The sequence below is a fragment of the Macrobrachium nipponense genome, chromosome 5, assembly GCF_015104395.2.
Source record: "Macrobrachium nipponense isolate FS-2020 chromosome 5, ASM1510439v2, whole genome shotgun sequence".
NCBI lineage: Eukaryota > Metazoa > Arthropoda > Malacostraca > Decapoda > Palaemonidae > Macrobrachium > Macrobrachium nipponense.
Window position 1 is genome coordinate 29,790,175 of NC_061107.1, and position 16,359 is coordinate 29,806,533.

General features: G+C 36.3%; 2 protein-coding genes across 5 annotated transcripts in view; one reads left to right on the forward strand and one right to left on the reverse strand.

Annotated features, from left to right (window-relative positions):
- Positions 1-16,359, forward strand: part of LOC135215270 (organic solute transporter subunit alpha-like) — a 146,991-nt gene that overhangs the window by 79,950 nt on the left and 50,682 nt on the right. The gene's annotated exons all lie outside the window — the stretch shown is intronic.
- Positions 1-16,359, reverse strand: part of LOC135215269 (uncharacterized) — a 60,734-nt gene that overhangs the window by 30,007 nt on the left and 14,368 nt on the right. For both annotated transcript variants that reach the window (XM_064249810.1, XM_064249811.1), the window contains exons 3-5: positions 8,391-8,567; positions 7,024-8,174; positions 4,640-4,883 (exon numbers count right to left, since the gene is read on the reverse strand). In XM_064249810.1, coding sequence (XP_064105880.1) covers positions 4,640-4,883; positions 7,024-8,174; positions 8,391-8,557 — 1,562 coding nt within the window. In that variant the 5' untranslated portion in view covers positions 8,558-8,567. The remainder of the gene's footprint in view (positions 1-4,639; positions 4,884-7,023; positions 8,175-8,390; positions 8,568-16,359) is intronic.

A 16,359-nucleotide genomic window follows, 5' to 3' on the forward strand; every position in this document is an offset into this window, starting at 1 on the left:
CAATATTGGGATAATTAACCACTGAAAGCTGAGGCAGTAATTGTAAAACTATAGCATAATCCTGTAATTTTTTTTTGCGTTGATCAAGGATTAAAATCAGAGAAAGTTGCTCGCCCATTTTTGTTTGCTAAATTCTTATGAATCGTTTGAGGATTTCTGTAAAACAATACTACATATCTCTCGAAATTATTGATTGATTGGTTATATTAGAGTATATCTCAGTTAATATGCAAAAGACAGCAGGTTTCCTGATACTGAAAACTGGAGCGCTAACCCCGCCGAATTATATTCTGGCCCTCGTGTTGGCGTCTCTTGCACTGACAGATTTATATAATTATATTTATCGGGCAAGCTTGTGCCATTGTTTCGTCTGCCACAGTGACAGTTTTCATCTCAAGTTAAACTGAATATTCCTGGTTTGAAACATTTAATTTGCTTTAACTGGTCTGGTGATATGACATTTAGGGTCCGATACTGTTTATATGCCCTGTCATTTTCCACCTCCCTTAACAATTGTTCCATAGTGTGAGGTTGTGAGGTCCTTCCCCCTTTCAGCTTTCAAACCTCCTTACTTCCAATTTCCCTTTCAACGCTTAAGAACTTCATAGGTCCCAGTACTTAGCCTTGGCCTAAATTCTATATTCTATCCTGTTCACCAATGCATTATAAATAGATTTAGGGCAAGTAATTCAATTCGTGTGTTTTGTGATAAAAAGACTTAAGGTCAAAGTATTTGCGAACTTTACTATCATTAGTTTGTAATGTATTTTTGAAAATTTATAATTGGACTGGGACATGGGGTCGCCAAATTATTTGTCGTTTGTCATGCACTTTTACAATTGAAAATGTCAAGAGTGAGAAGCATTCCAGATTTGGTTCGTTATAGTCTTTTGTGACAGGCCTAAACGTAAGATGTAAACTGGGTGGGCGACTACCCACCTACATAAAGAAATTGATCATCCACTAAATTCATTTCGCCCTAAAGGTCTACTTCTTGAAAAAGATAGATTTTGTCAAACTATTTGTTGCTGTAGCTTAAAGAAATCATGACAATATGGAATAAAAAGTGTTTTATTTTAAATAACAATTTGATTATGTATGAATTGATGAATTAGACATAAAGCTGAAGAAGTACGTGTAGAATTATATACGATGACTTAGTAAAATAGAAAAAAAAGAAGTCCAGTGCCCACTCTCTAAAAAATTCTTAGGTTCAGCCCTGTTTTGTGATACCAACACTGTTACAGACAGTCGACTTTTAATTCGTTATAAAATTACAATGGGTTTTCTTACGCTGAAAGAACTAAAACAGCTACAGCAATGGAACACTGTTAATGAAACCCCTTTGGGAGAGAATATTTGACTCGTACCTTGCCAGTATTTTAAAATCATCCTAGTGTTATTCTCATGGTGATTTTTTAAAAGAATTTTTGCAGTGATCCGTTCAACTCAGAACATACAGGGTATGTTACAATGTTGCAGAATCTCATGTAAATACGGGAATCCAGTTTCATGTTCAAAGCTGTTTCTAAACAAGGTGACATTATAGTTCGAGCGTAATGCTCTTACACTATACTGTGCGCTGCGTTTTGTTGGTTATTCGCTGTAATACTTACAAAAATGAACATTGACAAACAATTCATCAATGAAATAAATTGCGACTTGAAAATATTCAGTTAGCCAAGGAATTTCCTTGAAGTAGGCAGCCTGCCTTCTCACGGAAATGTTACATTTTCGCTGATCTTGCTTCTCTTGGCCTTCAAGAATTTTCAAGTTATGATTCTATAAATCCCAATATACATTATCAACAAAATCAGTTCCGGGTCCTTAAAAATCAAAGTCATTCGCATTTCGTAAGCGCTTTTTACCAAAATCACGTTATTTTCATAAAAATGTTGAAATTTTTGTCAATCTTCCAATTCTCTTGATAATATTGGGTTGTCGTTGTTCATGTGTAATTCCCCTGTGATAGTATAAAGGTAGTAGTCATACCATACCTACTTCAAAAGAAGAATGATATAGAGATGGTTTAATGAGACAGATATTTTACTTTGCTTTACTTTCAAGTATTGACGGTATTTTCTGCATACCCCTTCCCACCCCTTTATTGATGAATTGTCATATCACATTTTAACAGAAATCATCATCGTTCTGAAAGTTGAAACGTCCCTTCGCTCCATCCAACATTTTGTATTTGTGTGCGAAATTCAAACAAAGATAGATCAGTTAATGATATTTGCCGGGCGATTGATATTTTTTTCACTTGTTGGATTTAATGCTACTTATTACTTACCTAGAACGTTAGCTGTTTAGTATTACAGTTGATAATATAACATTTTGCGGCTCACATTCAATAGGAAATGCGTTTTAGTTCAACTTAATATTTGATAAGAGAAATTGTTGTCTTATTTCTTGACGTCATCGGGTCATTTCGAATATATTATATATATATATATATTTATATATATATATATATATATATATATATATATATATGTATATATATATATATATATATATCATATATTATATATATATATATATAAAATATATATATATATTTATACCTATATATATACAATATATATATATTACATACAATATATATAATTATTTATACACATATATATATAAATATATATATATATATATATATATATATAATATATATATATATATATATATATATAATATATATATATATATATTAACATACATATGCGTACACCTCTTAAGATATTAGTTCCAAGTTAAAAACCGTATTTCTAAGAAACCTCTGGTTTAACTTGGTTGTTAATTTTAAAAGTGTAAGCGGGTTATTCACATTTTTTTTAAATAAATCAAGGACTTGTCCTTGTTATTTAGTAAAAGGAAAAAGAGAAAAGAAAGGCTTATGTGAGTCGTAATTCTTTTATAAATTTGTAGTCAAGTAGCGTTACAAATGTTATTCACGTAAAGTCTTGGAAGTGTCAAAATCAGCCAAGAATTAAAGTATGCGAGAAAAGATCAAAGTCTCCTTTTTTTTTATATTATCTCTTATTACTAATATAAAGGAATATCAAATACTGGTGAACGTGATGAAGAAAGAATCGTGTAACGTTTCTAGCATTGTTCATTATACTTGACGTTTTTCATTACAATTATTATTTTTATTATTATTATTATTATTATTATTATTATTATTATTATTATTATTATTATTAGTATTAGTTATTATATTATTATTATTATTATTATTATTATTATTATTATTATTATTATTATTATTATTGTGAAGCAACTTGAGTAGAACCTGACATGGAGAAATCAATGAGTACATTAGATAACTGAGAAAGCTTGGTAAACAGGATAACGAAATAGTAAGTGAAAACATGATACTAACTACGATAAAATGCAGACGAATTGAAAGGTGAATCGATATCATTCGATATTCGATAAGTATCCTCCATTTGACACTCCTACCAATTCATCTGAAATTCCCAAGTCTACCATTCCAGAATTAGAATTTGCATAGATAAAATCAAAATACTACCTGTAGTCTGTGGACGAAGATCATTTCCAATTAGCCAATGTTCTTAACGTGACACACTGATAAGCAAATACTTTATGGAATTAAAAGCTATGACACTAACTAGAAAGCAGAGATCCATTGCAAATATTCTCACTTCTTTCCTTAACATTACATTTTCTATGTTAGGGTTCTAGGAACAAGTATAAGCCTTAGTAAGCATTTGTTGGCATTGCAGGCAGTGAGTAAATAAAGCGATTTTTTTTGTTGCGTCCTCATTTTCCATGCACCGAAGTGTCACTATTCCAAAGAACAGGTCAGTGTATCTAAGTGACCGAAGAACTTCGGTCTGCAGTCTGCTCTAAGATGGACTACTATTCCAGGATGACTAAAGACCGCTTTTCCTCTTGTGCTTGATGTCAGTGGAAATCATCCGAAGAATTCCAGTTCACGAATGTGCTGAAGATGATTATAGAATATGTTATAATCGGACTGCTGGAATATCACTGGATACAAGAGCGTGAAAACCGCCACAGTTTCTGTAGGTTAAATCATTCAGGAGAAGTCTACACGATAGATGTTAAAAATCCTCTGTCACAGAAGGACGAAGCCTATACATATGGTGACCAGCAAGCGTTAATATACCGAATTGAGTTTACTAAATGGCAGTCGTCAAGAATGTTTTCCAATCCTACTTGCAGATCACTCGAGTAGGATGTCAGTTCGCATCAAAAGCGAACTATATCACAGCACTACTATTTCCTAACAGACAAATAACATGAAGTGCTTTGACTAAGGCAGTTTTCACGTTCGCAGTATCCCCGCTAATAGATAGGTAGATAATGAAGGACGCTGATTGGAAGCACTGGATAAATAGGTAATGCAGGTCACTTGACAGGGTGGGCGAGGTAAATAAATAACAGCGAAGTTTGTGTCTCTTAAATACTTTTTGTACCCACGTAGAGACGACACAGCTCTTGCTTCCCGGAGTTAAAGAGCTGTCATTCCCCTCTGCGCGGGTGACAAAATTGCCCAAAAGTTTGTGCTAGGGATGTTAAGCCGTCATCAGTAACACAGGCTAAGCATCAATGAAATCACAGTCGAGAATTTTTATTGTTTTCTTTTACTCACTCTGCACGGATATTTCCAGAATGTATCTGTGCCAACATCTTTTCTGCCTCGGCTTTGCTCGCTCGTGCCCTGAGAGCCAGGGTAGATTCCATAGACTCTGCCGGCTCGATGCCCAGGATGTTAGCCGCTTCCTGGTAGTAGTTCACTGCTTTCTGCAGCTGCGCTGTCTTCGTTACTCCGTCACTTGTGACTTCATTCATTGCTGAATCAAAGAAGGCCTTTGCTGTCTCCATTAAGGACATTCCTGCAAATAGTGAAATACTAGTTAAGCACAGCATTGTATGTATGTTGTATATATATATATATATATAGTATATATATATTATAGTATATATATATATATATATATATATATATATATATATATATATATATATATATATATATATATATATATATATAGTGCCTTTGACTGCAGTTTACCTGAAACCGTTTGACGTGTCAGGAATTTACACCAGTCTCACCTTATTATCGCCATGTTCATTCACATAGTGTAGGTCAGTCATCCAAATTCTAGTATTATTATTTACAACGTTTTGCTTGTTATTTTTCACTTCATCTGGTTGCTATCTCCACCTGAAATACATATGCTTTTTGTTCCACAAACGGACAGTTTGTAAGAACTGACTGCTATGCAATTGTATATCCAGTGTCCTTGGTATGTCTATGTTAGGAATGATAACCATGAGAATTTCTGAGCATTGACGGACGCCGATTGACTCGGTGAATAGGTGAACACTGAATGAAAACAAAATCTTTATTATTATTATCATCTACTGTAGTAGAAATGAAAAGTGTGTTTCCTGCAAATGTCACTTGTCAATGCTTAAACACCGACTTCAAGTCCATCATTATCTTTATTTTAGTTAGTGAATACGTTAGGCCAGATTCCTATGAACTGCTTGAAGTACATTGCCACTTTACATAACATGCATGGTTAATTAGAGCTACCATAACCTGAAGAAAGAGCAGTCTTGCGTCTATGATAATGGTGTATGTAGGAATGGTTGAATGTGGAGGATTTAAGAGAGACGGGTTAGAATCGTGCAAGAATTTGGTCGAGATGCAATGGCAGCTTGTTCAGACTTTTGGATGATTTCCTCCAGGAAATCAGTTCACCGATGATCAAGTTACAGAAAGTTCGGAGTTCCAGGAGTTGATGAAAGCACAGAGGAGTTGATATGATTTGGGGTGTAACAGGGTAACTAACCAAGTTGTGTAATGTGTATCTGGTTGAGGATATGTTCAGAGGAATTAAGGAATGAGAGTAATACTTACCATTTTGTGTGCGGGGTAAGACGACAGAGAACACAGCATACCGATGTTCAAGTAGGCAAGAGGGTGGAGATCATGACTGTTTTGAAAGATTTGTGCGAGAAATTTAGAAGTGGAGTGTTTATGCAGCTTGAGCTACTGAAAAGGTAAAAAATACAGATCTTTCAAAAATAGGAAAAGATCGATCGGTGTTATTCGAGGTTTTTTGGTTACTTGAAAGAATAAAAGAGGATTGTTGACAATGATCTACAATTTGTAAATTAATAGGAGGGACATGGAGGAGACCTAGAAATTGCAGAACAGAGGTCATAGGCATTTTAGACCTGAAGGTCTTTCTTTCAAGTAAATGTGGAAGTGCAGACTTGGTTAAAAGAATTTGGAATTAGTTATTCATTTAGTGATGAAAAGAACAATGTGGTATTGACTGCTGTGTTGCTTTACACAGAAGCCACCCCCTATTAGAGGATGTAATATAATAATATATATATATATATATATATATATATATATATATATATATATATAATATATATATATGTGTGTGTGTGTGTGTGTGTGTGTGTGTGTGTGTGTGTGTGTGTTTGTGTGTTTATGTTTATTCAGATGAAAAAATTAACTTTGAAATGATTGGCATGATTAATCTTAGTATAAAATTCTAACGTAACACTTTTTTCTCAAGCTATCTTTTCTAAAAGGATTTATGGGGCTAACTACATCAAACAGACGATAAAGGATCTTAGGGTCTCATGGAAGTTTTGGAAATGCTGAACATTTCGGAGAATCATTCCCTGGGTAGAAAGTCCTGTTATCTGAAATAGGAAACTGTCCAAACACTTGAACATAAGAAAACCAGGGTCATGAATCTGTAGCCCGGTGAACTTCCGTGTCTGTTCCAGAAGCTTTGAATATTTGAATGAGACTTACTCTGTCATTTTCTTGTCATTGCTTCTCACTCTTGACACTGAAGGACTCCTCGGGCACCTCGCTTACTGTAGAAGTTAGCCTATGGGACGAAAAGCATTGTGAATAACGTCAGATTGTCATGAGGAAAGGAAAACAGTTGTGGTTATTAGGCTGACAATACGGAATCGCTTAAGATATTGCCTCACCTCTTCTCTTGGTCAGACCAGGCTCGAAAGTTTCGTACAGCGGAAGTAAAGTCGTCCAAATTTTTCTTCTGAGATTTAGGGTCTCTTGAGTGTTGCTGTTTCTCATCTTCCATAAAGCATACTGTGCTACCTTCATCCAGACGTAATGATTTCGGTGAAATAACTTTTCGGTCTTCTCCAGGGCTCCTGTTACTTGTTCGTCTACTGAACTTCCTACAAAGATGCTCTCTGCCTCCAGCTGTTGCAAGAATTCATCGACTTTTGCCTTGACGTCCAAGTTACTTTGTTCTAATGTGCATTTCTCACACCTCCACGCGATGTCCTCACCCTGTTTGAATGGCACTAAATAATGCTCATCGCACTCTGGACACCTCAGGGATGAGAAATGAGTCCCAGCCTCGGTTGGGTCTTCACAACGCGCACACACACAGGCAAAACAGTACGAATCTCGCAGTGAACTCTGTCTTTCCCAAAATGGCATTGTTGTGCCAGTATAGCAGATGAAAAATGGCTCTCCAGACTCCACAACAGTAGCTGTGCGTGCCTCCATGACACCTTGGGCATGACACGCTAGGTGGGTGTTTGGAATGCAAGAGTGGTTTAAGAGTCTTATTCTTGGGTAGAGCGCTCTCATACGAGCCCCTTTCTCGCTCCTGATTTCCAAGGTGTTTGTGACGACAGCACCGTAGACTTGATGCAGGACGTCAGTGTCGTAGTCTAAATCGAGCACTTTGGTCAAGTACCAGATTGTAGCTTTGTAAAGATCTCCCATTTTAGCTTTACGTTGCTCAGCGTGACTGGCCATGTCTAGAAGCATCTGCCATCCAGAAGGGTTGGCAGACCTCGTCAAAAGACATCGAAGTATCATAATGAAGTCATATCGAGACGATTCTTCAAGTGTCTTGGGTGCCCCTACTCCATTTGCGTCTTTAGACAGCAGTAAACATTCGTCTTTATGCTGAGGGCTACTTGAACACTGCTCTGAACAAAGCGGCCATTGACATTTTGGACATTTGAAGAAATTCTCGTCTTCTATAGCGGCAGTGCATCCAAGACACTGAGGCTGCGATTTAGATAATGGACCTACAGCGAGAGGCGAGTCTTTAAGTATCACCTGACCGGCATTCAGTCGCCTGTTAGCTACCAGATACCTGTAAAATGGGCATAGTTTGAAATATTTCCTCAATTGTCATATGGACCCTGTTAATGATTAGTGAACATCAGTGTATCGAATCAAGAAATCTGCTGAAGTAAAAATCATTTCATTAGAAGTGAGTGTGACTTCAGTCCTGTTTACTATTACCTTAGCATAGCCAGTAATACAAATACATCATTGAATTAAACGTCCAAAATTTTGTATAGCATACTGTCCAGCCTCCGGAGAAGAAGCAACTCGGAATGGTTGGCACTCCTGCTTATGAGTCGGCCAATGTTTGCGTTGATGCTCCTTGCTGCAGTAGAAAGCGCCTCCACAACCACCACAGGCCTGCCTGGCCTCTGTCTGGCAGACTGCGCATGCGTTTTTCCCTGTCATGTTGACTGAACTGAAATAGAAAGATACTGCGATCATTATGAATGAAAACGCGTTCAATTTTGAGCACGGAATCGTGCGTACACGCATTCTTGCCAAACGTCGGTTAGGTAACCAGTTCTTGGTGGTGGGTATGAAAACTAAAGTTAAAAATCCAATTAAGTTTTGTGATATTCAAGCAGTTAGATGTTCTCGAACCTTCATCAACAGATGAACAGCATTGACAGGAAAATCATATTGCCATCTTTTAGCTTTACTTCCTCATTCTATCTATGAAATTTGCAACAAAAAAATAATTCATAATATTCACTTCGAGTGACATATCCCAAGGTCATATTCAAATGCTCTCTTTCTAGATTGCATGATAACTATTCACCTTTCAATAGTGAAAAAAGATTAATTTGAATGGCAAGGTCATATCATTCGACTGCCAAATATACGTCTATATTATTTGAAATTTAAAATTATTTTCCTTTTTATATCAGACATGGATCAGTTAAAGGTGTCAGCACTCCGTGCATCGACTGAATCATTAAGGGGGCTTTATTAGCTTATGAATTGCTACCTCTGTCAGTTATTTGTCTTCGTAGGTTATTTAAAAGAAATGTATTTGTTTATTTCATCAATAATTGATAGGATCATAGCTGTTCACAGAGAAAACTAACTTTAGACTCTCTCTCTCTCTCTCTCTCTCTCTCTCTCTCTCTCTCTCTCTCTCTCTCTCTCTCTCTCTCTCTCTCTCTCCAGGCTGACTCATCGTTGTAGCCAAAAGACGCACCGAACGATAGGGGACATATAGTGGGTTGCTTGAATTGTTTCTGAAATCCTAAAAATTTGGCCAAAAGAAGAAAGGACCCGGGATATTTAGAAACGAGGCAGGTTTCACAATCTCTTAATTGGAAGCCACCGTCACTAACATTGTTTATTTATTCATATGTTTATTTTTTGTGATGAAGAATGCCATAATTTTTTTTAATGGTATAGTTGCAAAGAGCAATTATTTATTTATTTATTTATTTATTTTTAGGAAAGCGAAATTTTTTTTAAGTTATACTTGCAAAGACAGGATTCATTAGAGTTAAAGAGGAACATTCAGAAGCTGCTGATTGCCGTTGAATGCTTAGCAATAAAAACTAAATATGATTGTTCAAAACTGCTATATTATATACATATATTAAGAAATCAGACAATTGCTGTTAAACCTAGAAATATAATCTAAGCGTAGATTTTTAAGAGCTCTCACACACTTTATAAAGTCCAGTTGCTCTCAACATGATCGTTTCTTTAAAAAGGCAAATTTCTTTGAAGTTGGAGCTCAAGGCTTTGTATTAACAAGCGTATCCAAAAAAAGAGTAAAAAAATTTGAGAAGTTAAGAGGGCACTGTGGCTGTTACAATTTCATATGTATCTTTTAAAAATGACCAGTAGATTCTACTTATATATTTCAGCCTAAAAAACAATAAAAACGATTGTCCCCTTGACTATGAAGGGCCGCACCTACGGGTGATCGTCATTAATCTCCAGGGGGGGATGGGACAGCGCGAGCACTAGGGAAAAATAAAAAGATTCTCGAATTCGTTATTCTCTTAACAAGAGTGAGGAGGTAATATTCAGGAGTCTGTGAAAAAAAAAAGACAAAAGAATCGCCTTGACTACTACGTATCTTTGTGAAGCTGCATTTTCCACGGACGTTGCTCTCAAGACCAAATGCAGAAACAGGCTGAATGTTGAAAGGAACCTACGCGGTGCACTTTCTGGCGTTCAGCCATGCATAAAAGATCTAGTAGCTAAGAAGCAGAGTCAAGTAGCTCACTAATTCTTTCCCAAAAGAATAAAAACACCCCTCTCTTTCTTTCTTTCTTTTTGCTCCCTGGGAGGGAATTTTACTTCCAGATGCAAGGAAGGCGTGGAGAGAAGGACCACCCCCGTAGGGTGTTAGTGCCGTCAGTGGACCTCATGCAGTGCACTGTAGACATTACTTAAGTTTCTTTGCAGCATGCCCTCGGCCCCTAGCTGCAACCCCTTTCGTTCCTTTTACTGTACCTCCTTTCATATTACTTCATCTTACTTTCCTTCCTCTCCTAACACTTGATCCATAGTGTAGCTGCGAGGTTTTCCTCCTGTTACACCTTTCAAACCTTTTACTGTCAATTTCCATTTCAGCACTGAATGACCTCATAGGTCCCAGTGCTTGGCCTTTGGCCTAAATTTTATATTCAACTCAACTCGAGAGGGACAACCTCTTAGAGGGAGCGTGATAATAAAAAGATTGCGAGCCACTGCGTAAAATCATGACTGAAAAATAGAATATCCCCAGTGTTCTCAAAAGCATTCTGACCTGAATAGCGACGAATTAGATATTTAGTTTTGGTGAATAGATGTTTATTCAAAGTTGCAGTCCAACCAAAGTTGCTAGGTCAGAGATGTGTATTTCTGGTGATGGAAGTTCACTCTCGACGTGGTTCGCAAGTCAAGTAAAGCCGTTGGTCCCGTTACTGAATAACCACTGGTTCCGTGCAGCGTAAAAACACCATACAAACAAACAAACAAACTACTTTTGTCTCTTTGTACTTTAATTATAAAGTTACTAGTCGGAGTTCTTTATATTTCATAGAGATAATTCAGTAACTTTCAACGGTGTCAGTTAATGGTACATCAGGTCAGTCATTCAGACAAATGGGGTCGATTTATATAGGCTTACAAGTTCACAGAACCGGAAAAGTTACGTCGAAAAAATGACACATCTACTATCATATACTACTTCTTAAGATATTACTTGTATGATCCAGGAGCATTTATAAATAGATAAGCAAAAAATACGCCGAAGTTTCTCCGGTGTCATTGAGTTTGCTGTATGACCTGCGGCCTATGAAACTTTCAGCCACAGCCTGGTGGTGGCCTGTCCTATGGCGTTGCCTAACGCACGATCATGGCTGACTTTAACCTTAGATTGAATAAAAACTTCTGAGGCTAGAGGGCTGCAATTTAGTATGGTTGATGACTTGAGGGTGAATGATCACCATAGTAATTTGCAGCCCTCTAGCCTCAGCAGTGTTTAAGTTCTGTAGCGGACTGACAGACAAAGCCAACTCAATAGTTTTCTTTTACAGAAAACGAGAGAAGCCGTGACCCAGGTCTTTTCTGCCTAAGGCCTAAGCGTACACATCCCTTCATTTCTTAATTCGCAAGAGAGAGAGACGAGAATAAAACCAACTGCGCAATCCGCCGAATGATAGCGAGTGAGGGCGTTGTTTAAAAGCTAAAGAGAGTGTGTGTGTGTGTGTATGTATGCGTGTATGAGTGTGCGTGTGCCGCCTTGCCAAGCTGATTGGGAGCAGTTCTAAAAAAAACACTCGAGGAGAATATGAGTTCTCTCACACACTCGTACACACCCCCAATTCCGTACACACAAACCCACCCCCACGAGACCCAGGGAACTCGGACGGAATTAGAAGCGCGACGATCAGCAAAAATGTTGATGTTGATGCTGATGTTTGATTCTGCGCGGTTTAATACATCTCGTCTTTTACTATTCGGAAGTAGACAGTCCGACAAATGACGCGTTTCACTTCTGATCTGAATATGATTAGACGGTGATCTTGGTTTTAAAGGCGTTTTGATGCCAAGAAAGTTTAAAAAGAGTTCTTTCGTTTGGTTCGAAGCCAATAACCGATACATGGCAGGTTTCAGAGGCCAAGGTCGTAGTTCATTATCTTTGCAAATTTGACATCGCTGATCTAATGAATTTGCGTTGGAGGAAAGACTCGCTCCATCTCTTTGGTAGTAAGGCTTAAAATAGAAGAGGGCAGAGAGTGAATGACGGTGTTTTATCTTTGACTTGACGCATCTAATAAATTATTGTTAAGGACAGGACCAGCTTTATGAAAATAGCACTGGACAGGCAGATTTATTTTGCTCGCTGCTTAAGAATCAACATCGTAGTTTTGCATTTAATTTCGTCCTAATGTAAGGTAGGCCACGATCCATAAATTCGATTTCTAAAAGGATATTCGAAGTGATTTACTTTATAATCTTTGATTCTTCTTTACTGTTAACACTATTTGCAGAATCATGTATATATATATAGTGTATATATATATATAATTATATATTATAATAGGTATATATATATATATATATATATATATATATATATATACATTATATATACTAGCTGATCAACGTGGCACTGGCTGAGAAAAGTGAATGACAACCGATTAACTCTCTCTCTCTCTCTCTCTCCTGTTAAAGAAAATAGTTGCTCCAGTTGACATTTACCCAGCATTTTTGACATTGTAATATTTTCCCCCACAAGTTCTCACCTTTTTGAAACCTTCCTTATCAGGGCTTTGAACTTGGCCTAACTAAAATATGTCCATTTTGACCCCATTTTATTGTCAAAACCCTGGTTGGGATCCCTTGAAGCCGAAGGGTGGGAGTATCGGTGGCCCGGACCAATGGCGGGCACTGTTTACGATTGGGACCAAAATTCCCTCAAACTTCACGGATTCCTAATGAGCTTTTCCGAGATTGGTTTCCACTTGGCGAACCACTTTTTTGGGATGACGGGACATTTTTAAATCCCACACGTGGTCCAAAAAAAAAAAAATTTCCTCCCTCAATCGTTTAAAGCCGTTAATGGATTTCCCCCCCCCCACAAAAAACCTTCCCTTGCCTTATCCAAGGCCCTTTGAAAAAAAACTTGGATTTTTGAATTGGCCATTATGGAAAGTTGGTCCCCACCTCTTCCCATCTCCTGGCATCCTCGAAAACTATGGATTAGACACTAATATCTGTCGTTTTTGGTTATTTTTACTAAACCCCATGCCTAGCCCTTCTCACCCCTCTTCCTGACAGGGCTGAATTTGGATTTAAAGGCTAATGGGCGTGTTACTGTTCATCTGAGCAACCTCAAAAACTATGGATCAGATGCTAATATCTGTCATTTGTGGTAATTTTTAGATGTCGTCCCTTTCCCACCCCTTCTCACTGCCCCTTCTTACTGGGACTGAACTTGGACATAATGGCCATCAGCAGTGTCACTATTCATCTCAGCAATCTCAAAAAGTATGGATTAGATTAGACATTGTCGTTTTTGGTTATTTTTACATCACCCCATTCTTACCCCCTTCCTATCAGGGCTGAACTGGGACTTAAAGGGCATCAGGAGTGTCACTATTCATCTCAGCAACCTCGAGAACTATGGATTAGACACTAATATTTGTCCTTTTCAGTTATTTGTACATGTCAACCTTCCCACCATCTTCCTATCACAGTTGACTTGAACTTAAAGGGCATCAGGACTGTCACTATTCATCTCAGCAACCTCAAAAACTATGGATAGGACACTAATGTTTGTTATTTTTACATGTCACCCCCTTCCCACCCCATTTTTCTCATCCCTCTTTCCTATCAGGGCTGAACTTGGACTTAGGGCATCAAGAGTGTCACTATTCATCGCAGTAACCTCATAAACTATGGATTAGACACTACTATCTCTCCCAACTGGGCTGAACTTGGACTTAAAGGTCACTGGGAGTGTCACTGTTCATATCATTGACCTCAAAAACTATGGTTTTGCCACTAATATTTGTTGTTTTAGGTCATTCTAGATGTCACCGCCTTCCCAGGACTGTCACTATTCATCTCTGCAACGTCAAAAACTATGGATTAGAAACTAATATCTATCATATTTGGTTATTTTTACATGCAACCCCTGTTCCACCCCCTTCTTATCTTCCCTTTATATCGGGGCTAAAATTGGACTTGCAGGCATTCGGAGTGTCACCATTCACCTCAGGAACCTCAAAAACTATGGATTATAGTAGGCACTAATATCTGTATTTTTTGGTTATTTTTATATTTCACCCCCTTCTACACCCTCCCTTTGGTGCCACTAATGTCTTACCCAAACAGTATTCTTTCCCTGATGATAAGTCATATGTCTACCAAGTTTGGTTGAAATTACTCAATGATTTTCAGTTATGCTGAAACACAAACACACGTACATACAAACATATATATATCCACTTTTATATTATTATTTATTGTTATTATTATTTTTATTTCAGTAGATGGAAACTATTCACATGGAAAAAGCACACAAGAGCCATTAACTTGAAATTCAATCTTCCAATGAATGTTGGTTTCAACCTCCCACTGCAGACGCCACACTGCAGCAATAATTGGTCATGATACAGAACCTGTTATTTTTCATCACCCTGGGAGAGACGCTAACCCGTGACCGCCTGAGTGACATGCCACAACACTAACCATTTACCAGTAGACCAGCTAATATATATATATATATATATATATATGTGTGTGTGTGGTGTGTGTGTATATGACAACCACAACATATCCATTATATCAACAGTACCGTATATATTTAGTATTTTATATATATATATATATATATATATATATATATTTATATATATATATATATATTGTATATATTATAGATATATATAATATATATATATATCATATATATATAGGGAGACACAAACCTGCGACAGCTGAGTGACATGCCACCACGCAAACCATTATACCAACAAAACCAGATATATATATATATATATATATCTATATAGTCCTATATATATATATATATATATGTAGGTATGTATGTATGTATGTATGTATGTATATATGTATGTATATGACGAACCCAACACTATCAATATATCAACACGACCGTATATATATATATATATATTATATATATATATATATATATATGATATATATATATATATATATATATTTCTATAGTATATATATATATAGCTATATATATACTATTATTATATAGTACTATATATATATATATATATAATATATATATATATATATATCTCTATATATTATATTATTATTATTCTATATATCTATATAGTATATATTATATATATATATATATATCTATATATTATATATATATATATATATATCATATATATAGGGAGACGCAGGTTTGCGTCTCCCCCCAGGGATGAAAAACCACTGGCTTAGTTACTGCTGCAGTGTGGGGTCTGTAGTGCATGAGAGGTTGAAACTAACATTCTTTGGAAGCTTGAATTTCAAGTAAATGGCCCCTGTGTGCTTGTTTCATGTGAATAGGTTATAGGTTCCATCTATTGAAACAATACTATTAATATATATATATATATATATATATATATATATATATATATATATATATATATATATATATATATATATATATATATATATATATACTATGCATATGATACGGCAAATAGTGTTTAAAAGTAATGAAGAATCAAAAATAATAAAGCAAAACCATATTATATATATATATATATATATATATATATATATATATATATTAATGAGTGTCATACTTCGATTTAGTTTTAAAGTTCCCTTCATGACAGGGGTATGAGAATGTCGACTAAACTAATATAGTTACAAATCGATTATGTCGCTGACTAAGCAACAAAATTCCGCTGTCGAGCCCTGTGTGTAAAGACCCGGTAGTTAATCCTAATAATGTCGCATAGGAATGTAATTTCAGAGAGGCTGGCAATAAGAGGTTGTGCATTCCTTGAAATAAGAGTATATTTAGATTGATATGGTCTCGGTGCCAGGTTTGACCAGTGGAGGTGAAATATTTATAAATCAGAAGGCATTCGGTCTAACATAGGTGAAGAAGGGGATTTATATTTAGGGAAATATTTCTTCGGCTGCCAAAAGCTTTTCATTTACCTTTGCTTGAGATTGCTTAGGTGCAACGGGAGGACAAAATTTGCTTTATTGCGAATATTGCAGTGGAGGCT